This window comes from Python bivittatus, unplaced genomic scaffold (assembly GCF_059951505.1).
Source record: "Python bivittatus isolate LINGU-HERP-01145 unplaced genomic scaffold, Pbiv_v1 ctg000590_np1212, whole genome shotgun sequence".
Taxonomy (NCBI): domain Eukaryota; kingdom Metazoa; phylum Chordata; class Lepidosauria; order Squamata; family Pythonidae; genus Python; species Python bivittatus.
Genome location: NW_028277086.1, coordinates 22,539,980 through 22,564,400, shown reverse-complemented (window position 1 = coordinate 22,564,400; position 24,421 = coordinate 22,539,980). Strand labels below are relative to the sequence as shown.

General features: G+C 39.1%; 1 protein-coding gene across 1 annotated transcript; it reads left to right on the top strand.

Annotated features, from left to right (window-relative positions):
- Positions 1-195: 195 nt before the first annotated feature.
- Positions 196-24,116, top strand: POP1 (POP1 ribonuclease P/MRP subunit). The gene is made up of 16 exons (XM_007424800.4): positions 196-316; positions 1,318-1,464; positions 3,535-3,606; positions 4,378-4,553; positions 5,064-5,312; positions 6,118-6,205; positions 6,983-7,170; positions 8,567-8,817; positions 8,913-9,006; positions 9,786-9,897; positions 11,507-11,623; positions 15,370-15,482; positions 18,291-18,482; positions 19,327-19,481; positions 20,338-20,673; positions 22,651-24,116. The coding sequence occupies exons 2-16, from the start codon at positions 1,320-1,322 to the stop codon at positions 23,303-23,305; spliced, it is 2,943 nt and encodes a 980-aa protein (XP_007424862.1). The 5' UTR covers positions 196-316; positions 1,318-1,319; the 3' UTR covers positions 23,306-24,116.
- The last annotated feature ends 305 nt before the right edge of the window (positions 24,117-24,421 follow it).

The following is a 24,421-nucleotide window of genomic DNA, read 5'->3' as shown; positions in this document are numbered from 1 at the left end:
ACGCGCCGCCGCCCCCTCGGCCGAGCGTTCCGAAAAGCGCGCGCGGTTTTTCCCAAGAGCCATTGTTAGGGCCTTCTCCGCCCACCGTAGGTGCTGCGAAGGATTCTGGGGGATGTGGTCTCCCAAGTCGGAGAGGGCGCAGGAGCGAGTCGCGAAGGCTGCTCCTTTCGGGGGAAGCGGCTGCCACGCGATTGGTGGAAGGAGGGAAGCGGATCCCGCGAGGGAAGCGCCCCGCCTTCTTTCGGCCGAGCTGGAAGCCTCGTGCGAGGAGGACGCGGCGGGAGGACGAGCCTCGGGCGCCCGGATTGGCGAGAGGGTAGGGTGCCCAGGGGCCGCGGGGAAGGGAGTGCCCGAGGGCGCAGTTAAGGGAGAGGGGAGAGCAGGGTAAAGGGGAGGATGGCGCTGCAGCGGGAGGAATGGAGGGTTGGCCGCTTTTCACCAGCTGAAAGACGCTGTGTGGCTGGGAGGCGCGTTGCCCTTTTCCTCTGAATTGCCGGGTACAGTAGCGGTTTTTAGTGCTCGGCTCCGTTCATGAATTGATGCCCAGCTTCCAGTGGGTGACACAGCCTGTGCATCATTTTCGTTGGGGCGACTCCATTTTCTTCCGGGTTTCTGACTGTTTTGGGTGGTAGAAAATGCCTTCATTAGAATCCTGCTGGTGCTCTGTTCGGTAGGCAAGGATGCTGCGGAGACTTAATGCTGGTGAAAGGATGGTGCGCTCCCCGCTCATCAGCATCAGTTCTGGTGATTAGGCAAAACCGCCCAGAGTCGCTCTGCAGTGAAATGGGCGGTGACAGATTTGAAATATAAATAAATAAATAAATAAAATTTTAAATGTGCCAAAGCAGCAGAGGTCTAGCAGCAGCTTTTTACAGCATTTGCGTGGCATTACTAAGACAGATGCTGACATATTTCCCTGCAGCTTGACAGTGATACACATAAATGTAAGAGAGACCATTCACTGCAGCTCATTTTTTAAAAAATATATTTTTGTATAAGTGTTTCTAAATGCTTCCAGAGATGTGAGAAGGAAGCAACGTCTGCACTTTATGAATGTATTATATGTGCTTATGAATCGTATTTATTTTTTATGTTCGTGCGTTAGTATTACAGGGCCATTCAATTTTGGGGGTGGGTTGTTACTGTTAATCTTAATTCTGTAGTATTTTTTCAGGTTGCTCTTTCAGTAAAGAATCTGTTGGAAAAAATGTATATAATGGACAACTCTAAACCATTGCACATGTGTTATGGCTTCCACTGTGTGTGTTTAAACCACTGACAATAACAGCTTTTATTATGCAATCATTTCTACTGCAGAAATGTCAAATGCAAAAGAGAAAAGGAGGGGCAAGAAAATGAAAAATCAACCTGCTAGTGTGACCTATCCCTTTGATGGTGGGCCAAGTCACAATGAAGCATATTTTTGGAAGGGAGGTGACAGAACTCCTCAGCGGAAAAAACAAGGTATCTATTAGGTTTACTAGCTAAATCTTTGAACAGTGTTGGATTTCTTAAAATAAATCTAAGATGTTTGTCAAGAAGTCTGCTGGTGGTCATTAGGAAATATTATTATTAGGGAATGCTAATAATAATATTATAGCTATAGGCTAAACTGGAAAGTTGAAAAACTATACAAAAGCAAACCATTTCCATATTCTGCCAAGAAAATGGCATGGATGTGTTGTCCATGAAGTCACCAGGAGCTAAGCTGTTATTTAGAGAGTCCCCAATCTACTAGCATGGAAACATTCATTGTGATTAATTAATGAACTAAAGCTCCAGAATTTCTGGAACAGCCTTTCCTAACCCTGTTTTTTTTTTTAAGACTTCAGTTCTCATCATTCCCTACAGTTGTGGATGACAGTAATGAGAGTTTAGGTTAAAGCATCTAAAGTAATTAAAGTATTAAAGCCTACTTCAAACACATCTTGATTACATGGCTGCTTTTTGACCACAGTATAGAAGTTGCTTGCCATTGCTTTCTTGGAGCATGTTTTTCAACTTCACAGTCCAGCTTATAGCCCTAGAATCCTTGTAGAAGAACATGAAGACCAAAGCATCACCACTTTGTATTACCTTTCCATTTTCAAGTTATTTTTAAAACTGTAAGAACAAATGGTGGTTTTCCCAAGTATATGCAGGTTTCCTGGCAGTTTTATTGATTGATTCATTTGATTTGATTTATATTCCACCTTTATTTTGGACAATTCAAGGTGGCATGCATAATGCTCCTGCTTCCTGTTTTCCCACAACAGGAACCCTATGAGCTGGGCTGGGCTGAGAGACAATGACTGGCCCAAAGTCACCCAGCCAGCTTCTGGGCCTAAGGGAGGACTAGAACTCTAGTGATTTGCCACTGTCTTCTTCCAGGATATTTTTTCAGTTCTCAGTCTAGTTTTCAGCCTTAGAATGCTTTAGTGGACTCCCATCCAAGTACAGGTAGTTTCCAGGTTAAGAATGCCTGGTTTAAGGACAACCCATAATTAAGAACAGAGCCTATTGTAGAAAAATTTGAGTTAAACATACAATGATCCAAGTTAAATACACAATACTGCTTATACAGTATTACAGGTAGTCCTTGCTTAACTACCACAATAGGGACTGGACAATTTGTCCTTAAGCAGGACGGTTGTTAAGCGAGGCATCACGTGACTGCACCCAGTTTTATGACATTTTTGCAGCAGTTAAGTGAATCACTGTGGTCGCTAAGTGAATCATGATCATTAAGCAAATCATGCAGTTCCCCAATTGATTTTGCTTGCCAAAAGTTGGCTGGGAAGGTTGCAAATGGCAATCATGTGACCACGGGACACTGAAAACATTGTAAGTGTGAGCTGGTTGTCAAGCACACAGATCGCTATCATGTGACTGCGGGGGGGTGCTGCGATGTCATAATTACAAGGACCAGTTGTAAGTAGCTTTTTAGCACCATCATAACTTCAAATGGTTTCTAAATGAATGGTCGTTAAGCGAGGACTACCTGTATACAATAATACTGTTCCAGCTTACATACAAATTTGACTTAAGGACAGACCTTGGGAACGGAACTTGTTCTTAAACTGAGGACTACCTATACTTATCCAGTCCAACCCTGCTTAGCTTTTTAGATCAGTCAGGGTCAGCTAGGTGCCTGCCTGCCTGCCTGCCTGCCTGCTAGACTAGAACTTATGGTCTCCCGGTTTTTAGACTGACGCCTTAACCACTACGCCACACTGGCTCTAATAGTTACTATACCATAGCTGGGCCTAATAGTTATTCTTGGTATGAATATGGTTTACATAATCTCTTTGATCAGTGCTGACTATCTGTAAAGGGTACTGCCATACAGATATATTCTGCAGTGTAACAACACACTGAAGTATAAATAATTTCAAACTCTTTTTTAGAGAATGACAGGATTTAATTTTTATATACCTAATTTATCAAATAGACATTTGCTGCTAAATGATTTCTTTTGTTATATTAGTATGCGCTCTGCTTACATTTCAATCATTTTATTTTATAATATAAAACTTTTTCCTGACTTATCAACAGATTTGCATTTTGAAACCTCACAACAGAGCTTCTATCAAAAAGCTTCCCATGAAATGCCTAAATGCATAACAGGTGAGTATCCAAGAATAGCTGGCCATCTGTGAAATGTAGATGTTATAAAGTATACCAGAACAGTCACTTTTAATCTGGTTTGAACTGATCTTAGACTTTTCTGTACATTTTGTCTCCGATCCCTGCTGTGCTTTTTCTGTAGGCCTTCTTTTGTGCTGAACTGTAAAATTATCCAGAGCAAGCCTTGAGCTCACATATCTTATCATCTTCACAATGGCCACAAGAAAAAGAACTGGAAGCTTTTGTTTCCAGTTTTGATCAAGCAAAGCAGTTTTCTGAATTCTAGATTCTGCAGTAAGCTGCAGTTAAAGCTTGGGTTATGCAAATAGCAGTGGTTTTAGCAAAACATAGTAGGCTTTGATTTAACAGCTGCTTAAATTAATGTTGCTAAACTGTAGATAATTAAAAGCAAACATTTGGGAACGCCTTATAGCTTTGTTAGAGAAGTAGCAGGGAGTGGGGGAATAGGCAAATCAGAGGATCTCTTTTCTTGGGAAAATCATTTCATATAATGGTTATGCATTTTTATGTCAACATAATTTAAAATTGCAATAGAATTACCATTAAGCTTATTCATGAAAGAAATAGGCCTGCCAGCTATATTTCTGATATCTCCATCCCTATGCAAGTGGGTTTTCTGTACTTTTATATATTCAGTTGTATGGAACTCTAAAACGATGAAAAAGATTTTCTTCAAATGTTACTGCTTCAGAATAGAGAACACCATCTCTAAGCATCTTTGGATTTTTTAAACAAGATTTCCTTTTCTAGTGTCTCCTTTTGTGCAAGCTCGAGCTGCTGAAATTAAGGCTATGCTGAAGGCTGTTACACAGAAGTCTTCCAATACTTTAGTGTTTCAGTCCTTGCCTAGACATATGAGGAGGCGAGCTATGAGTCACAATATTAAACGTTTGCCACGACGTCTCCGTGAACTTGCCAGAATAGAAGTGAGTTTCTTTTTTCTTATTTACCCATTTTAACTTCTTCCATAATACTTTGCACACTAAACAACCTTCCCCAACCTAGATGTCCTCCACATATGTGGGACTTTAACCTCTAGCATTCTCCAGCCAACATGGCCATTTTTAGAATTCTGGAAGCTGACTTCTATATATCTAGAGTCACCCAGGTTTACAAAGTTTGTGTCTAGAAGAAAATGTGGAATTTCTTTTTTTTTTTAAATGTATAGTATTCTTAACCACAGGTTCTTAAGCACAAAAAGTGTTGTGGCAGGCTTCTATGGGATATTCAGATATTTCCCCCATCCCCCTTTAATTTTTGCTGGTGACACCTTCTTGAGGGTGTTAATTGTTTTCTCAAGATAATCCTTTTGGATCTTTGGGTCACTGTGCCTTCTTCCCCTTCTCTCCTTGATCACAATTCACAGGCTATCTGAATTAGTTTCCATTTGATAAACAGTGCAGTGAATCATATTATCCCTTGCTTTAACAACATAGGCAGAGAAACCGGAACATCAGAAAAAAGCACTCCCAAAGAGCAAATGCCGTAAAGCCAGGCGACGTCATATAAATTTGGTGTCAGAGTTCAATCGCAGGCAGAAGAAGAACATTTGGCTGGAAACACACATCTGGCATGCCAAGCGGTTTCACATGGTGAAGAAATGGGGATACTGCTTAGGGGACAAGTCCACAATGAAGAGTTATAGGGCTTGCTACCGAGCCATGACAGAACATTGCCTCCTTCAGGTACTATGAATGTATCCATTCTTAGTTAGCTAATCCATTTGCCTTTATAGAAAATTGCATTCCATGGGTTCTTTCTTTACCATATTCAGAGGCACCTTTGGGCAAGAAAAGACTGAAATAGGCTGGTCTAAATCTGAGAAATACTATGTACCATCTGTGTTTTCATGTCTCCAATCATACTGGCTCTTGAGTTCTCAATATTAAAAAGCGGAATGTTTCATTCTTCATTCTTACAGAGCTGAGGCAACTCAATTTAACATTTGGCCTTTGTACAACTTGTAAAAATAGCTTGCTGTTGTTTCTTGTAGAATACAGGTTGACTGATATTTCCATCTACATTTTTTAAATATTTGCAACAATTCTTCAGACGTAATTATCTCATCTGTATCCCGTCTGTCTAGTTTCCTGATAGGTACATTAAGCTGTGTGCTTTTTCTTCAGACTAGTCAAGGCAGTAGACTAGAGTGCTTGCAGTAGGAGACTGGAAGAGTTTTCTTGGAATGCCTCACCTAAGAATGCAATTAATTCTCTTCCACTTTATGTTTCTATAGCCAGTTAAAACAACTCTGTTTTTGGAAAGTTACTGGGAATTGGCAGCTGTTGGCAGCTGTTTTTTCTTTGGGATATTTATATATCCCCGTTTTTCTTATGGTTGTTTGTTTTGTTTTTCTTTAGTTTGAGAGCCCTAAATTAAACTGGAAGAGAAAAGTACAATTTTGTAAAATGTCTAGTTTCCTCATACTGTTCTAGCAAGCCAAATTTATTTTTTACAGGCTGAAATTCAATACCTTTTCTTTTATATCAGGATTTATCATACTACTGTTGTCTGGAATTGGTTGGAAAAGAGGAGATGCTTTTAACGGCACTTGCTCGAATGTGCAATGTAGATGCAGGTAATTTTTCCTCAAAAACCATAGGAGTCTATCATAAAGAGCACCTTCAATAGTTTAGCAGTGTAGTTTGAGTATTGTTCAAAAGCAAGAGCTCGGCATATTTTCTACAGCCTTTTGCATTCTGGTATTATCCTTATTCCACATTGTCAGTATTAGCTGGCTAAGAAAATGACTTTTCTTTTTTAGATTTTTTTTTATCCCACCTTTATTATTTTTATACATAACTCAAGGCAGCGAACATACCTAAAACTCCTTCCTCCTCCTACTTTGTCCACAACAGCAACCCTGTGAGGTCAGTGGGGCTGAGAGAGAGTGACTGGCCCAAAGTCACCCCGTTGGCTTCATGCCTAAGGTCAGACTAGAACTCACAGTCTCCTGTTTTTTAGGCCAATACCTTAACCACTACACCAGACTGGCGCTCTATTTGCAAGTATAAATACAAGCATACAAGTATTTACAAGTATGACTATTTACAAGTATAGCTTAGAAAAAAAGAGGAAAAACCTCTTAAGCACTTTATTCCCATTCCCCATGACTCCTTCCTCCCCCCAAAATAACTTGAACAGAAGTGGAGCCTATCAAAAAAAGGATTGTAATGGGTGGATGAGTAAAAAACAGTCCCACACGTTGTACTCCGGTTCTCCCCTGGCCCGCCTTTGCTCTACATTTGAACTTTCAAGGGATATTTTGGGATAATCGTTTGGATCTAGATAAGAACAGTTTGGAATCCTTGGGACGTTATTTTGAAGTGTACCTATTTGATGTCTCCTTCCTCAGGGCCAACATTTGCAGCTGTTTCTTGTCTCTCTGGAAAGCGCCAGGGTTCCCTTGTGTTATATCAAAGGGATCGGTATCCTCAGGATGCAATTGGTCCAGTTACTTTCCTTTGGAAACCCAGGCAGGGGTCTGGTGACGCTTCTGAAAGCAGGCAGCTGTGGATATGGACCCACCCAGCTTTTAAGCAGGTACAAAACTCACCATGTTTTTCTTGGGTGAAATATTACAAACGTGTAATGCTTTGGGCTGATTCATTTAATTAATTTGCTGCTGGCCCTCCCTCTATAGTGGAAGATTGATTCAGATTATTATTTTTTTCCCTCAAAACATCATGTTAGCAACCAGCGCATAGAACACTTTATGCACATATTGTGAAGGGAACCTTTTTACTTTCTGCTCTGTCATTTAGATAGTTTCACTGGAAGTTGCCTTATACCAGGTCAGGGTATTTATGATCCAGCCCAATAGTATCTGTTCTGATTGGTAAAAGCTCCCCAAGAGGGTAGGCAGAAGTCCTTGTTTCACCAATTGGCTGATACATTTGACTGCCCATCCTAGGTAAGCTTGTGTGATGGAGTGGAATTATGAGGGCCAGGCTCAGGGAGAAAAACATTTTCTTTCATCTCCTGAGGAGTGTGGGAAATACAAGAGGATGAGCCTGGCACCTCCCTGAGGAATTTACAATGTTGTGGTTGGCATTACTTGGGTGCTGGGGTTTCAGTCTGGGAAGATTCTTGCTAGAGGTTGTAGCTAATAAACATAGCTGGACTGAATTTACATGGTCTGTTGGAGTTCCTTGGGCTAGGCCTGACAGCTTGGAGGATCCTAAGGGAATCCTATCAGAGGCCAGATATTTCTTGGACGACATTTGGGATTACGAGATGACAGATAGCTAAACAAGGCTTAATACTGGTGATGACAGATGCTTCTTGGAGGTCACTCAGAAGGAGTTTGTATCTCAGCAATATGAAAAGAGATCTTATGAAATTTGTCTGTTTTGGGTGTCCCCTATGATTCCATGTCTTAAAGGGACTGATGAATTCTGCAATTACTAGATCCCCTGATAAGGAAGTGGTGAGAACCGAAAGAGCCGTGTGCATGTTGAGTCTGAGGCATGTGATAGAGCCATGTTATCCACGCATGATTCTGGAGTAGCGGATAATGGCACAGCAGCACATCTATTCTTCTCTTTGGGGTTGATATGAAGGGTAAGGCCAGAAAACATGGCATCAGCTGAAAAAAAACCATAGTCTTCTGGCTACAAAGCATGTATTCCTTTACTGAACTATGGTCTCTTCTGAAATAATAAGGCAGAAAAACACTTTCTCTTCTGCAGTACTGCTGCAGGTTTTTAAAAGAGATTTTAGACAAAGTTGTTTTATTGTCAAGTAGCAACTAAAATATGTTGGAAGCATGCCTTAGGTTGAAAGCAAGGTCAGTAAACTAAATAAGAATTCTGAGAATGAAGTCCATATGTAGGTCTTAATTTCCAACCATTTATCAAAGGATAGTGCTGTTACCCTGGCAGAGATGTATTAAAGACGATTCTCAGATTTATAGTCCTTTTCCCCTGCTCTTCTGTAGGGCATACTTTCTGAATTAAAATCAGTCTTCCAGTGTTCTGAGCCTGTGGAAATCTGTAAACCTGAACCTGTGGTAACATTTTCACAAGAGGAAGACAAAATGAACGTTCTTGAACATGCTGGCCACAAACGAAAAAGGGAAGATGAAACAGGAGAAACAGTTGTCCCAGTGAAAAAAATTATTGGCAATGGAACCAGAGATCCATACCAGCCGTATTGCTGGTCATCACAAACTACTGGAATTACTATAAGGTAGATACAGACCTTTGCTACGTTTTCTTAACAGTTTGTTAATTTAAGCTATTTAAACTGCCTTAATAGTTACATAGATTTCTTACCTCTTTCAGTGATTTGACAATGGAGGTTCTCCGATATCGTTTGATAGGTCCCCTCTCACATTGCGTCCTTACAAAGGCACTGAAAGTTGCACTTGTCCATACAGTAAGTGAATCAGTAATTGGAGTATTTTGTTTTTCTTTTATGTTCAAGATAATATTTAGTTGTGATAGTCAAACACTAAAATTCAGTACTGCATATCCCTAATTATAAATGTTCGTATTACAGAAACATGCTTTCACAAATTGTCTAAGGTGTGCTAGCTTATTTTGGGTTATCTGTCACACTACTGGCTTTTGAAGGAATACAGGATAATACATTACAGTATAACATGTTGAACCATACTCTAGAGCAGTGTTCCTCAACCTTCGCAACTTTAAGATGTGTGGACTTCGATTCCCAGAATTCCCTAGCCAGCTTTGGAATTCTGGGAATCTTCAAGCTTCCCAGGTTGAGAAACATTGCTCTAGAGTTTCTATTTAAAGCCTAACTTAGAACGTGTGCTTCATTTTCACAAGATTCCAGGCTGAATTCCTGGCATTTCCCAAGGTACGGCCAGAACATATTTCTGTCTGCAACCTTAAAGGGCTATTGTCAGTCAGCGTAGATAATGAACAGCAGTGTGGACCCATGGTTCCCAGAGTTTAAGATTCAAAGGACTTTTTTTTTCAATATTACATACTTTCTGAAAACTCAGCAAGTGCATATTTATTGCTTTCCTTATCAAGAGTGTGGAGGCCCGTGGACTAGGTAATTCCATATAGCCAGACCAGTACTCTACTCATATTCTCATATGCTCCCTAGCTCTCTGTACCAGAGGGAAGAACTAACTTTATTAGCTGACTATATTTTCTTTCTCATTCCTCTGATCACTGACTTCCTAGGACCTGGATCCTACAGATCCTGAAATCAACAGTTGGTGGGTAGAAAATTGTGGAAATCCTGATTTTGTATCTCTCCACCATCGTCAAGAGACCATCTTTGAAATGTTGCAAGGTAAAGACTAGTAGTATAGCAGTCTATAGAAAGCATAGTAGTCCTATGCTTTCTTTCTGTAGGGGAAGCCATTAGTCGATTTCTAACATTACTAGGACGTTAGATTGCTTGGAATTGGTTTAAGGAATAGGTGATGGTACTGAAATGCAAGTCAAAGAGAACATGACCCTTTTTGTCTTTGAGGGACATGTTCACTTATGGGAAAGTGCAAAAATAATTTACTGGCTAGCCTGAACAGGTGGTTCAGACCTTTCCGGTTCCCACAGCCTTTCCTCACAATCAACGTGATCTTCACTGGTCCTTTTTCATTAATAGTATCCTGTATTAATAACAAACTCATTATCTGCTTGCTGATAAATATGTAACTAAACTGGCACTGCCAGAATACAAATGGGGAAATATAAACACTGGAGAGGTGAGGAGGGAGAAGTATCGAGAATAGGGTATCCTGAAAACAAGGCACAGCTGGCTGCTTAGAATGCTGACTAAGAAAATTACATACTGCAGCGTCCCCTCTTTGATTATTTATTAATTTATTGGATTTGTATGCTACTCCAGTGGTAATCAATGTCTGAGCAACATACATACCTGATACAGTATTTGGATTAAAATAATGCAGATAAGAAGTATATATAAAATACAATATCTTAGGTACCATTACAATCAATCCCAGACAACATTCCCCCTTATAGGCAAGATCAAGAGAGCATCTCATATCCCAAAGCAAAAAATTCCAGTCTTAATGACTTTCTAGGGAAACACAAGGAATCTGTCAGTTGCCTGGAACAGACTGATGGAATAGTCCTTCCTACCTGTGAAGGCTGGCAGCTCCAGTCACCTTCAAAACAATCAGACAATCATCTGACCATAACAAAATCACATATTTATGTCCCCACCCTTACGTATGTCACATCTCATCTGCTGACCTGAGGCAAGGCTCATGGTGACTATGGACTTCCAAGATGCCTCTGATTCATTCCCCAAGGAAGGGAAATCATAGTCCCCCGGCAAGATAAACTTGGGGAATTCCACTGCTAACTGTAGGCTCCTAGAACCCACCTTCAAGAACCAAGCCTCACATCTGTGGGACTGTCGGACAGTGCCTGTGGTCACCAGCAGAACTTCCCACATAAGACTATCCACCCACCTCCCCTGCATTTCCAGATACATATTCACGTTTTGTTTTGAAATATAAGCAATCTAATATGATAAAAATCTGAAAAGGTCAGCAGCTTTCTCACAACCTGATGTCTTCTAGATTGATTTGGGTTTCAAATTGTACATCTCTAGCCAAGATGGTCTTTGATACAAGCTTTAATCCAACATAACTACACAATACCAGGCTGAGGAAACGTGACTTATACCTGGGAAAGTATTGTTTCTCCCCTGTTATATATATATTTCTCTTTTGAAACAATGAACTGTAGAATAAGTAGCCAATTGGCATCTCTGTTCTGGGTTTAATTTTGGAAAAAGTCCTCCTTGATTTCACAGCAAAGAGAATGTTGGATATCTTTTCCTCAACTTTTGTTAGGTACAAGCTTTGTAATGTAATAGTTGTTGACAAAACTTTATTTTTAAAGATGCATCTTTTTTTGTGTATTTTAAGGTTTAGGTTCGTCAGACATTCCATCAGGTACTGTACTGGGTTTGACTGTTGGGGATCCTCGAGTGAATTTACCAAAAAAGAGATTAAAAGCCATGCCAGATCCAGCAAAATACCAAGGTAACATATCATGTCCATAATGTAACTGCAGAACAATAAATAACCTATATCATATCAGATTAAATGTATGTGTTTTTAAAATTGCCATGGGACTTCTTAGGACTTAGAATTCAAATAGATGTGTCCATACCAGTGGGCATTATGTAGGGAATATAGTGGCGAGGAAGGGACTTGGCACCAAACTGGTCTTGTGCTCAATGGAAGCCTCTGTGAAATGATACAGATGATCCAGGTTCGAATCCTGGCGAGGCCAACAGGTGCTGCCACCCAAGATAACAACTCTTTGTTTCTATCTGTTTAAATTATTCCAGAAATAGATATTTTAAGAGAAGTTTTAAGAGTTCCTGGCAGCCAGTGCTTGCTTCACCACAGAAACTATTTTTCCCCTATAATTGGAGTAATAATCATAGTCTGATAATTATAAGTTATAGCTTGGAATGGATTCTTAAGATCATGATTTCACTTTTAACCATTTCTTCGCACGCAGTAGCTTATGGTTTTTTTAGCAGCGCAAATTTAACAGTCTGTTTACCCTTCTTCATTTTGCCATCTGTCTCCCTGGAGGTTTCTCTACATTAGCTGATACAGATAACTGATAATCAAACTGAATAATACAGTGAAACTTGCAGTGAAATCATAAAGGTTGAAGGATCCATTAAGGCAGTGTTGTCCAAGCTTGGCTACTTTAAGATGAGTGGACTTCAACTCCCAGAATTCCCCAGCCAGCATGGCTGGCTGGGGAATTCTGGGAGTTGAAGTCCACTCATCTTAAAGTGGCCAAGCTTGGACAACACTGCATTAAGGCCACCATGTCCAGCCCTCTGCTCCGTGCAGGAATAGCTGAGCATCCCAGTTAGATGGCTGTCTAGGCTGCATTTGAACGCATGCGATGAAGAGGACGACCCTTTCCAGCAATGGTTTACAGCAGCATGATAGCTGGGGAATTCTGGGAGTGGAAGTTCACATGTCTTAAAGTGGCCAAGATTGAGGAACACTGGCTTACGCTGTCAAACTGCTCTTAATGGTTTGGGAGTTTTTTTCCTAACATTCTGCTGGAATCTGCTTTCTTATAGCTCAGGTTGCACAGCTTTTTAGAACTGGAAGCTGCAACATGTCCCCCCAACCAATTAGAGGGCCTGGGATCACTGGGGAATTGATGTCACCGGAAGGGCAGGACATTTTCACCTGTTTTTAGGGTTTTTCAGGGTTTTAAGTATGAAAAGGGGAGTGGAATGTCCCCAGAAGGCAAACCGCTACCATTTCTACCCTTAAAAAAAAATCCTCCCAAATCAGGCTATCAAAACAGTCAAATTCTAATGGTGTGTCTTGGGTCTGGGTGGCGGGGAGTTTAAGGGTATAAATTGGAGTGGCTTGCCTGCCAGAGGGCTCTTCCCATTTATTCTTCAGGAAAAAGGCACCAGTGAAATCTGGCTCTTTTGCTGCCACATATCAGCTGTGTGATTTCAGAACTCAGCAAGGCTGCAGGAGACCATGTATGGCCCACCTTCATTGTATCTTAAACTGTTATTCCAGGTCCTTCCCTGTAAAATGATAGACAACAGGTCTTGGCATCTGCATTACGCCATTTCAGGTATTTAAAAAATGCTACCAGAGGCCTCTTAAATTTTCTCATTCCCGGTTCCTTCAATCTTTTCTTTAGAGGACTTAGTTTCTAGTCTACAGATCATCTGAATTACCATTCTCTGAATCTGTTACAGTTTGTCTGAATCCTTCTTAAAATCTGGTGCCCAGAACTAGACACAATACACAATGAGGTGGGTTCTGACCGGTGCCAAATAAATTGAGAATAATACGTTCAAGAATTGGAAATTGTACTTCTGTTACTGCAGCCTAAAATTGCATTTGCTTTTTTTTGCAGCTTACTGTGCTATTCAATAATTGTTCGTTAACTACTGTTCAAATTCTTTTTCACAAGTAACATTATCAAGCCAAGTATCCCCAATCCCAGACTTGTACATTTGATTTCTCCTTCCTAAGTAAAAGACTTGGCAATTTTTTCTGTTATTCATTATTATTGGTCTGTTTCTCTAACCTGCAAGATTATTTTAAATTTTATTTATGCCTGCTAGAGTACTAGCTGTCCCACTTAATTTTGTGTTACCTATAAATCTGGTAAGCATTCTGTCCACCTCCCTCTCCAAATCATTAATAAAAGTACATGAACCTGACTCCGAGCCTTATGGCATTGAGCTCTTCTTGAGCGTGATTTTTGAGTCTTCTGTATATCTATTTAATTGTCATGCACCCCAGCACATATTTAACCAGTTTGCTCATCCTATGTTTGCGTGCCATTTTGTCAAGTTGTTTGCTGAAATTCAGGTATTACAGCATTCCCGCAATCTACTAAAGAAATTACCTAATCAAAAATGAAACAAATGCAACAAGACTTGTTTTTGGTAATTCATACAGATTTTTATTAATCACTGTGTTATTTAAGTGATTACTGATTGATTCCTTTATTATCTTAGAATCTCCCGAGACATACTGTCAGATTGATTAGTCTGTAGTTTTTCAGATGTTTTCCTCCTTTTTTAAGATAGAGATGTCAGACACACCATAAAACAAGTTACTTCCAAGTTCTAAAAGCTTTATTAAATGTTAGTTCAACAAGCAAGTAGAATTCAACCAATAGCATACATGGTACTCACTTAGATTCACATTGCAATGCCGTGACCATTTTAATCGAGCCGTCAGGTAAACAGCTTGACCAAAATGGTACCGACCCCCTCAGATGTAATCCTTTTTATCCTTTAAACCACAGACATGACTCCTAGGTTTAGCAACTGATTCGTTACCATACCTTCCTGTTCTATTCCCATCAGCAAGTCGCTTAGTCTTGCATTTGACTTTTCCTGTCATTGCCCTACAGGTCACAAGAAGCTAACTTGGCTTTATCAAATGCAATCAAAACTAACATTAAAACATATAGAAGGCTACTAAATTTTCCTCTCACAGAGACAACATTTACCCTCCTCCAGCTATATAGCAGTTCACTCACTCTCCATCTTCTTGGCCAGAAGTCTTCTTAGCTCTCTCATCTGGGATCCTTCAACTGGAAAAACCAAGGATAGACACTTGGTTTTTCTATACAAGCATATCTCTGTTGCTTCCAGCAGCATTGGCCAGAAGCAGTCTGCATTATGAAACCTTACTTTCTAACTTTGCCCAATAAAGCATGTTTCATCCATTTGTCTAAAACATTAGTCTGATATTTAAGCAGGGATTGGTTTTTTGGGGGGGAGGGATAATGACATTATTCAAGACTGGGAAAGCGGGTAATTGGGTCAAACAGCTTAAGGACCACTGTTCTGATCTAAAGAATGTGTGCAAGATTGGTTTTTGCACAGCTGAAGTGTTTAAAAATTCTCTTAACAGGAAGTTCACCAACACATTTGACTATACAATTAGGAAAGAATGCCATGCTGAAGACCAAAGAGGCACTATTTTGCTGGATGAAGCTAAAATCAAAGTCACAATTTCCCATCTTTACAGCTGCCATTAAGGGATTTATGTACAATGTATTCTGACTTCAGATGCACTATAATTAAGATGTCAGTTCTACAGATTCCTGTAAAGTTTTTGTTAAGTTAATGAGGACTCTATTAGAGCTACAAATATTATCAGAATTATTTCTTCCAGCTATTAATTTGCAAACTTTTCTACTTGTACAGTATAATGGTAGTCTTTCCATGATGACAAGATTCTCCTTTTTTCTTTTCTTTTAGAAGATAAAGTTAAACAACTGATGTTAGAAGGTGTATCTGAAGAATGTGCTCAGAGCTTTCTTTGGGACTACAATGTCCGTAAGAGCGTCACAGACAATAAAATGTCAGAACAGGTAGCTTTCACTTAATTAACAAGCCCCGCTCCCAAATCTCTATGTTTACGCAAAGAAATTCATAAGCTTGATTTTTTCCTAGGACATAAACTTCCATTCAGTGGTGTTGCTGTAATGGTTAGATTATTGAACTTAGATTGGGAAAAACTATGTTCAGAACCTTGTCTGGTCCCCAAGCTTTTCTTGGGTGGTCTCATCTATTTTGAGGTGTGTGTCTATTACATTGATCTCAATCCTTTGGAAGAAAAATGGGGGAAGTATTTTATTACAGTTTTGTGTGTGTGTGTGTGTGTGTGTGTGTGTTCTCTGTTTAAATGAAGAATGCACAAACATGCTTTTCAATAATCTGTGCATGGAATGAAATTCACTTCCTCTGTTTGCTGTACTTTGTCTAGAATCCACATGCCGAGAGTAGCTTTCGGATGTAATCTGAAAACATGGGGAAAATATGCTATTACTTTAGTTTAAATGAAAATGTATTTTTTATATAGACTGGAGGGCAGCCCCTCCAGACCTCTGCTGGTTTAAAATCCTACTATTTCCTGTGTCTAGAACCTCTACATTGACAGAGCCTGGAGTAGGTAAATAGTTGTGGATCCCACTTGATTCAGAAACGAAAAAACAGAACTTACAGAGCATAATGTGTTTGCTCTGTACATTTTTTTTTCTTCCATGAGTTAAGTTCTTTAACTTAAACCATGAGCACTGATGGGAGTTGATGTCCAGCAATGTCTGAAGCATTACCTGCTGTCCACATATGTTAAACTTCCTAGCATTTTTATTGCCTTCTTTCTTGTTTTCAAGCTGCTGCTCTCTTATTCAAGCCATGTTTATTTTCTGCATAATCCATAAAATGTGATTTGTTTCTCACTGTTCTATTAAAAGCATAAACATGCAAGAAATTGACAGTCCTTTGCTTCTGCAGTGATCTTCCTTATTATTTCCAAGCCATCATCCTGCTGTACTCTCATCTATTTTTCAGTGTACTTTATAGGCTTCCAATATTTCTTTAGTGCTCTGATCTTGCCCTTCCCACCTGGAAACATAAGAAAATAGGGATAATTATGGTCAAACTGAAAACTGGAGCAATTGATGACTCCCATTCATGGACTGATTTTTTTCCCCTTCGATACAAATTGTCTTTATTCTAATAATCAAGTTATTTTTGATTAAGTTCTTTCTATTCAGCTTTAAAATAGATAGGAAAGAAGAAAATGGAGATAAAATTTTATAACCATTGTGACTTAACATATAGATGGATTATGAACCTGGGTTTCTGTAGCTTTTGAGTGTATTAGGTGGGAAATACACAAAAAATGTCATCTAAATCCTAAAAAGATATAACTCCATGTGTGACATGACTGTTCAGTTTGCATATTATCCCACTTTCTGTGGGATCTATGTGTGTTTTAAGTATTTTCCACAACATTAAGTACTGTCTTGAGACCTGCAGTGTCTATTAATATGCTTATAAATCTAAAGTTTCTGTTGCATTTTCCATGTTGAGATGGGTGTTGACTAAGTTATAGTATGATGTCCCTTCAAGCATTGTGTTGCACCTCTAATCAGTTGGTTAACCACCATCTACAAGAACTATTTCTCCTGATGTTAAAAAGAAGCATATACATTCCTCCTGTCTTCCATCTGAGAACTCTGAATAACATTTATAGGACAGCTAAGCAATCTCTCAACCAGTTAACCAGACTCATACCTGCTCAGCTACAACTCAATAATTATCTCATACTCCCCCCATCTGTGTTGTGGAATTCGTTAACATGGAAATAACATACCACAAAGGACAACTATGTTCATTGGAGGACTGCCATGGATGGGGACTATGTTCCAACCATGTATTTGCACAAGTGTTTTCTTCCTTTTCTCTCTCATTTATATTTTGTGATCCTCTTACTAACCACACTGTCTGTGTAATTCTGGGAGTTGCAGTTCTGAACATATCACAAGAAGGTTGGGAAAGGCTGTTCCAGCCAATCCAGCCTAAAAACACTTCTGTGTGCCCTGTTTGTACCCAAATGCAAATGTTATAATAAAACTTGCTGAGCATTTTATTTTCATATAATGTAGCTGCTAATCAGTATTGGTTCCCAGAAAATACAGTTCAGAATGTCTGCTTTACCTTTGTGGTCCAGCCTCTGAAATTGACTTTGCTTTAATTTCAGTGTCTCTTAGGAATATCTGTGATATTCAGTGTTTCATAGGAACCTTAATATCTCAAGGGAACAATGCATGGTAGTAAACTTATCTAAACTCATGGAGATCACTTTCAGTTCATTAGCAACTGTTCTTTAGCAAACTCATCTGTTGATTTAAAAATGATACAGTCCAAATATGTATAGTTGTTTTAAGAGCTGAATATGTGATCAAACTAACAATATTTCCCGGAGGGGGGGGAAGGAATATTCACATAGCTCTCCATAACTCTGCCTGTGTAAACCCATTTCCCTGTTTGGTATTTGGACCAAAGAGAACAAGTTGGCAGGCGTACAAGTGGTAGTACACATAATTCCTCCGTACAAGGAGGTATGTAGGGGAATTCTTTGTTGGAGAGCTCTTTACATGTATATAGTGAGATGGGCAGTGTATAAATTTGATTAATAAAATAAAATATGATTGGGAAGTATTTTCCCTGTATCCAAACGCGAGATAGAAAACCATTTTAGTTGCATAGCCCCGCAGTCACCTTCTCAGGGCTCAAGCATATACAGTGTAACATAACAGGCTCTGTCTCTTATTGCTGAAGCCTCTTTTAATCCAGACTTCAGAGTGCTTTGTCCCCTTTTGTCCTCTCAGGATTTGAATCATCTGAGAAATAAACTTTTGGTACCTGGATCACATCTTGACTTGGGCCCGCGAGAATCCAAGATTCCTATACTTCTGGTTCAACAGCCTGGAAAAATGGCTGGAGATGATCGACTGGGATGGGGAAGTGGCTGGGATGTTTATCTGCCCAAAGGTTGGGGCATGGCTTTCTGGCTTCCTTTCGTAAGTGATGTTTCAAACTGAAATAAGGAGAAATTAATATAAACTATGTATTATATAACTTCGGGGTCCTTGGTGCTCAAAGAAGAGTTTGCCTTATATTTTCCACTGGAAGTCTTTATATGGTTTTATATATGACTGCAACTTCTTTTCCAATTTTATTGTGGAAACAAAAGTCTGGACAATCTAACAAGCATGCATGCTGGGTATTCGCTCCCTTGAATCAGCTTGTGCTCCTTTCTCCACTGAAAAATATATGGTAACTTCAAGTTACAGATGCCTTCTCAAAAAATGCTTTACATTCAAATTCTATTTTCTCATAAAATTATAAGTGAATTAATATATACACCACACACACAACATACAAAGATTTATTAACATATTATGACAAGTTATTTCTCTGAATACTGGGCATCCATATTTATAAATGTGCCAGTAAATAACAATTGTGATTTTTCCTATAAAAGAACTTCTGTATCTCTTTATCTCTCCCATGCTTGCACATAGATAATATAGTGTCAGATGGTGGAGAAAACCTAAAAGTGCAAAAATGCAACTCAAAAATTACAAGAGTTATAAATCTAGAATAATGGTTGATTTTAATTTAAAGGCAGTACTTTAAATGTAAATAATTGTACTTAAGAATATAAGTAAACTGAATGTATGAAAGAAATATACTTATTTATGCACAATATGTTCTTGACTTTTAATAAAGGGATAAGTATTGCCCATGAAACCTAGATAACAAAATCAAAAGTGAAGGCATATTATTGACTCCATATTAAACTTAATGAGCATTATTTTATCTTACTGGCTTCCAAGACCATGTCATTGTCTTGCCTTATAGATATATCAAGGTGCAAGAGTAGGTGGCTTACAACAAGCTTTGAAGTACTCCCTGTATAAGAGGATACCCCATGTTCCTCTCGATTATCCGGACTGTCCTGCTGCGAGCCAGTTTGCAAAGGAACTAGAGGAAAATCTCCTTGAAAAGTTTAAAAGGTAAACATCTCACTGAGGTATTGTGATCAACCAATCTGGTTCTTTGACATGCAGTATCGTTTTGTTACTCTGTTGTATGCACTGGAGGGGATGATGACGACGTCTTTTTCCCTCCCAAATGAAGATCCCTAAAGGGGGTAAAGATAAAACAAATGTAGACGGGCATATCATGGATGGCATTGTAATCACATTTATTTGGGAATTAGTCTTTAAAATGTGCTGATTTGCAATAAGTAGCTGCAGTTCCATTTCTTCCTAGTGTGAGAATGCATGGAACAACACTTTTGAAGCTATGTGGGGGCTTTCAGAAGTATTGCGCTTTTGATTACATATGATGCTGGAGTAATTGCTTTTATATTTGGAGAGTTTATTTCGGTGTGTAAAGTAGCCTCTTAGAGCCTATCTCTGTATTTTTATGATTGGGACACAAGTTCACAGATTTAGGTGAGCCAGACCACCTAGATTCAGCAGCTCTTGGGATCATAGATGATTACAGTGAGCCATAATAGTAAGGAATGAATTCATTCTGGCATATTTGGCAGTATCTTAAGTTGATAGGCAGCTCAGTGTTGAGAAAATGAAGTCTATCCGGTCATCATCACTGAACTAAGATAGGATGAAAAACATCCAGTGTCAATAAAGCTTCTGATTTAATCAGGTATCTGCAGGTACATAAACGTTTATTTTTATGTGTCTGTTACCTATGCACACATGTATCGTGCAACTCAGTATGTGACTGAAGATAAAAACAGTTTTAAAAATATCTTGAAGTTTTTGTAGGAATAGATAATTTTGTATTGCATTATGTGCTTTGCTGCCTCTAAATAGGAAATGTTTTTGTTTTTTTTTATCATAGGCGTCCTCCCGCAAAAAGAGCCAATTATATTAAACATGGGACTTTGGCTCCATTCCTCTGTCCATGGGATAAGCTCACACAGGATTGGGAGACTAGAAACAAAGTCCATATGAAGTCCTTACAGATACCGGCTTTGGACAGTGAAGATTGCGTATCTGAAAAACTTGTCCTTAGTGATCCCAGCTCTAGAACAAGTATGGTAGATGCTCCAACAAGCAAAGCAGACCAGCAAATAGATACATGCTGTCAAATCATGCAAGTGGAAAATGAGGAAAAAGCGATAGATGCATGCACGACAGATGAGGTCATTACAAGTCAGGCCTTCTGTATTCTCAGGTATGTCAAACAAATTTATGCCTTGTTAATCCCAGTTGGGTGATTACCTTACATGCTGTGTGAATCCCTACAAGAGTTTACATGCATTTGTCTTGAAAGAAGAACTAGATCTAGAGCAATTCATTGTTTTCAGCATACAAAATGTTCACTTTAGCCAGGGTAGGTCATTCTGCTTACTAGCTTTGTAAGTCATTCTGTTACTAACTTTTCTTCAGTTTACTGATTGTAAAGCTTTGTCAGCACAGTACAACTGTTGGGATTGTCATCCCCTATGCACACAGAGAAATACTTTCGGATGGAATATCAGTAGCAAGAAATACATATCCTTTGCTACACCTTGCATCTTTTAAAGGTTGTTCCTGGTGAGCGTGCCAAACTTGCACCCATCCATTTTACTAAATTCAAATGAGAACTTAGAAATTTGTTTTTATATATTCTTCATTTGTGTGTAGAACGTGTCATATTATTCTGTTATTACTAAATAGGTTATATAGTATAGTGCAGAGGAAAGCAGCGTGCAGGTGCACATAGAGCCCCACCCTTCCCTTCTCACATTTGCAGCCTCCTAGTGCCCTGGGATCATGCGGTTGGAGGTTGATGGAAGAAGGGTCCAATTTCAGCATCACAAAAGATTCACACTACACATTGATCTAGAAATTAATCACATTTTAGCCCAGCATATTGTGTGAACCAAGACCATATGTTAATCTATGGAATAATAATAATGACACCATCAAACCATCAGACAACAACATCTGCCTATCCCAGGTCCTTGGGAAGGACTCGATAGGTGGATAAAAATGCCAAATCCAGTCTAAACATCTGGCTAACTGTGCCTAATCATCATAATAATAAAGCTGCCTTTTGCAATTGACCCGATAGTAATAGGCGCCTTGGGTGCAATCACAAAACATCTGGAGTACCACTTGAAGACCATCAGCATTGACAAAATCACCATCAGTCAATTGCAAAAGGCAGCTTTACTTGGAACAGTTTATATCCTGCCATGGTACCTTTAATACCATCAGACAACATCTGCCTATCCCAGGTCCTTGGGAAGGACTCGATAGGTGGATTAAAATGCCAAATCCAGTCTGAACATCTGGCTGGCTATGTGACCAACCATAATAATATAATAGTAATAGTTACATTTCTCCTTTCCTTCAAGAGCTCAAGATGATGTACATAGCATCCCTTCTTCCATTTTCCCCACAACAACAGGACAAAGATAGGTTGGGCTAAGAGTGACTGGCCCAAATCTTCTAGTGAGCTGCTGTGCCTGAGGGTGGACTTGAACCTAAGTCTCCGTGGTCCTGGTCCCCTGAACTGTTGGGTGACCCAGAAAATTAGATTAATTCATAAATCTTGGTTTAGCTAACAATGGGTGTGTCAGGAAGGGCAAGATAAAAAAATTAATGAAATATTTTAAACTCTGAACAAATTCTGTTCCATGAAGTCAATGTAAATACAGTCTATACATATGCAAATTAGAAAGTTCAGAGGTAATACTGTTACAAATCTTTATGAATATCTCATATACTAATAATGAATTAATTATGTTGAGTGTTCATCCTTTTATAGCCAAATTGGCATCACCCAATCAAAAGAAAGAAGTGTTGATGGACTACAGAGCACCCAGGTTTTCCAGAGATAGAAAAACACTTTAAATTTTATTATTTTAAGTACAGTTTATATGCCACTCAATCTCCCAAAAGGCTTTACGTAGTTTAATACACTCTGATGTAACTGCTGTACATGAGACTACATGTATTTGTAGGTCTATGAAAGAGAAAAATATAATGAAATGAGAAGGTGGAAACATGGAATAAATTATTCTAGAAAAACATCATGACTGACTAGCTGGCTAGAGTCTGAACTGGGAGCATTTCATACTGCAAATTCTCCAAAGTTCTTAATTTTTTAGTTTTTTTCCCCCTTAAACTAGAAAAAATATCACCTACTGTATCCTCTCAACAGGACCAGAAAATTATTAAGGCAAATATCAGTTTGGTGTCAGCCTCCATCTAGCAAAAGGCGGTACCTACACCACCGTGCTTCCAAGCTGAATGAGAAAGAGCTGGCTGAAGATACCGTAATGTCTCTTTATCAACATTATCCCAGGGCCCTGGTGTGGGTGAGCTTGTCCCTTCTCAAAAAAGGTAACCCTGAACTGCACACAATGATTTGCGTTCCAGCAAAGGAGGACTTGCTTCAGCTTGACAGAGACCGGCTTTATTGTGGCCCTCAGGAACCTAAGCACAATGATCAGTTTAAAAGCAAGCTGTTGAAACGAAAGGGAAGAAGAAAGAAAGAGAACACTGAGAAGGTAACAGAAAAGAGTGCCTTGAAGCCCATGAATGTAACAGCAGCTGAACAGGAAGATCTAGTTTTGGGGTTATGGCCTCACCCCTTACCAGATATTGTATCTCACTGTTCCAGAGTTCTCTTGGGCTTTGTCACTCAAGGGGACTTCTCATTAGCCTCTGGCTGTGGTGAAGCTCTTGGCTTTGTAAGTCTGACAGGTTTCCTGCAAATGCTGATAGATCAACCAGCAGACAAGAAGGGGCTTGTACTGTTGAGAAATCCAGCTTCATTGCAGTACAGATTTGCTAGGCTTAGTGTTGAAGTCTAATTTGCCTTGAACTTCAGTAACATTTAAGAGTACTAAAGGCAATCTGCAGCGAACATACATGTTTTTCTTAATTTAGACTCAAGCCTTCCAAAAACGAATGCCACCTTTGTTTATACATAACGTGAAACAGGCTTTAAAAATTCTTGTCCGTGGTTGATTCAAGTACCTGCTCCCATTATTCAGGGGGATATAAATTTTCTGAAAATGTATACATGCTTTTAAAAGTTGCTTTAAAAGCAACTGGCATTCACTGTATGTTTAAACAAGGAGTTCCTCCCCATCGTCTGAAACTGCTAGCCCTGACGTATTAAATCATATTCTTTTGAATATATTGCTGGAGCTAGCAGTGGCTTGTGGAATCCACGTAGCAGAGTTCTACCTGAAAAGAGCATGGTGGTACAATATCCCTTTTCACGCTTGTCTGAATCTGACACAACATTGAATGAAACCGAAATAAATAAAGCTATGGACTGTTAACTGCATGAAGGATTGGCTACCCATTTTAGCCTTGGCTGTTCTGAACAAATTATATTTATGTGGCTATCTTCTACTCTGGAGAAATCTTTGCAATGTTTAAGAGAAGGTAGTTTGGCTTCTCTTTCAAAGTGTGCTGTCTTTCATGATTGGAAAGTAAAATTGTGTTACTTTGCTTTAAAGGTGAACTGATTTGTTTGAAATGAGAAGTAACATTCACCAGTCAGTATATTAGAATGTTTTAAAGGCAATAAACATTCTTACAACAGAAGGTTAGTGTGTGTGTCCATGTTCATACGTGTTGCATTTGAATTCTCATATGAAGATAACTTGTGAAGTTTTCCTCTCTCCTCCCAGGATGGCTCTGTTATGTAGATCCAACTGAATTCCTGACATGATTTCAAATTGTTGTTCAGATCTTAAATGATATTTGAGTTTTTGTTTACGATGTGGTGGAATTACTAATAACGTGCTTGTGTGTTTGAAGACTTGAATCAAGCCACAGTGGAAAATATATAGTAGTGGTACTGTCACATTTTGACTGGCAAAAAAGGATGAAATGAACCCTTCAGTAATGCTTGGGAATTTAACTCTTATTTGAATCATAAGCCTTATTTTATATTAAGATGGATAACAGCACAT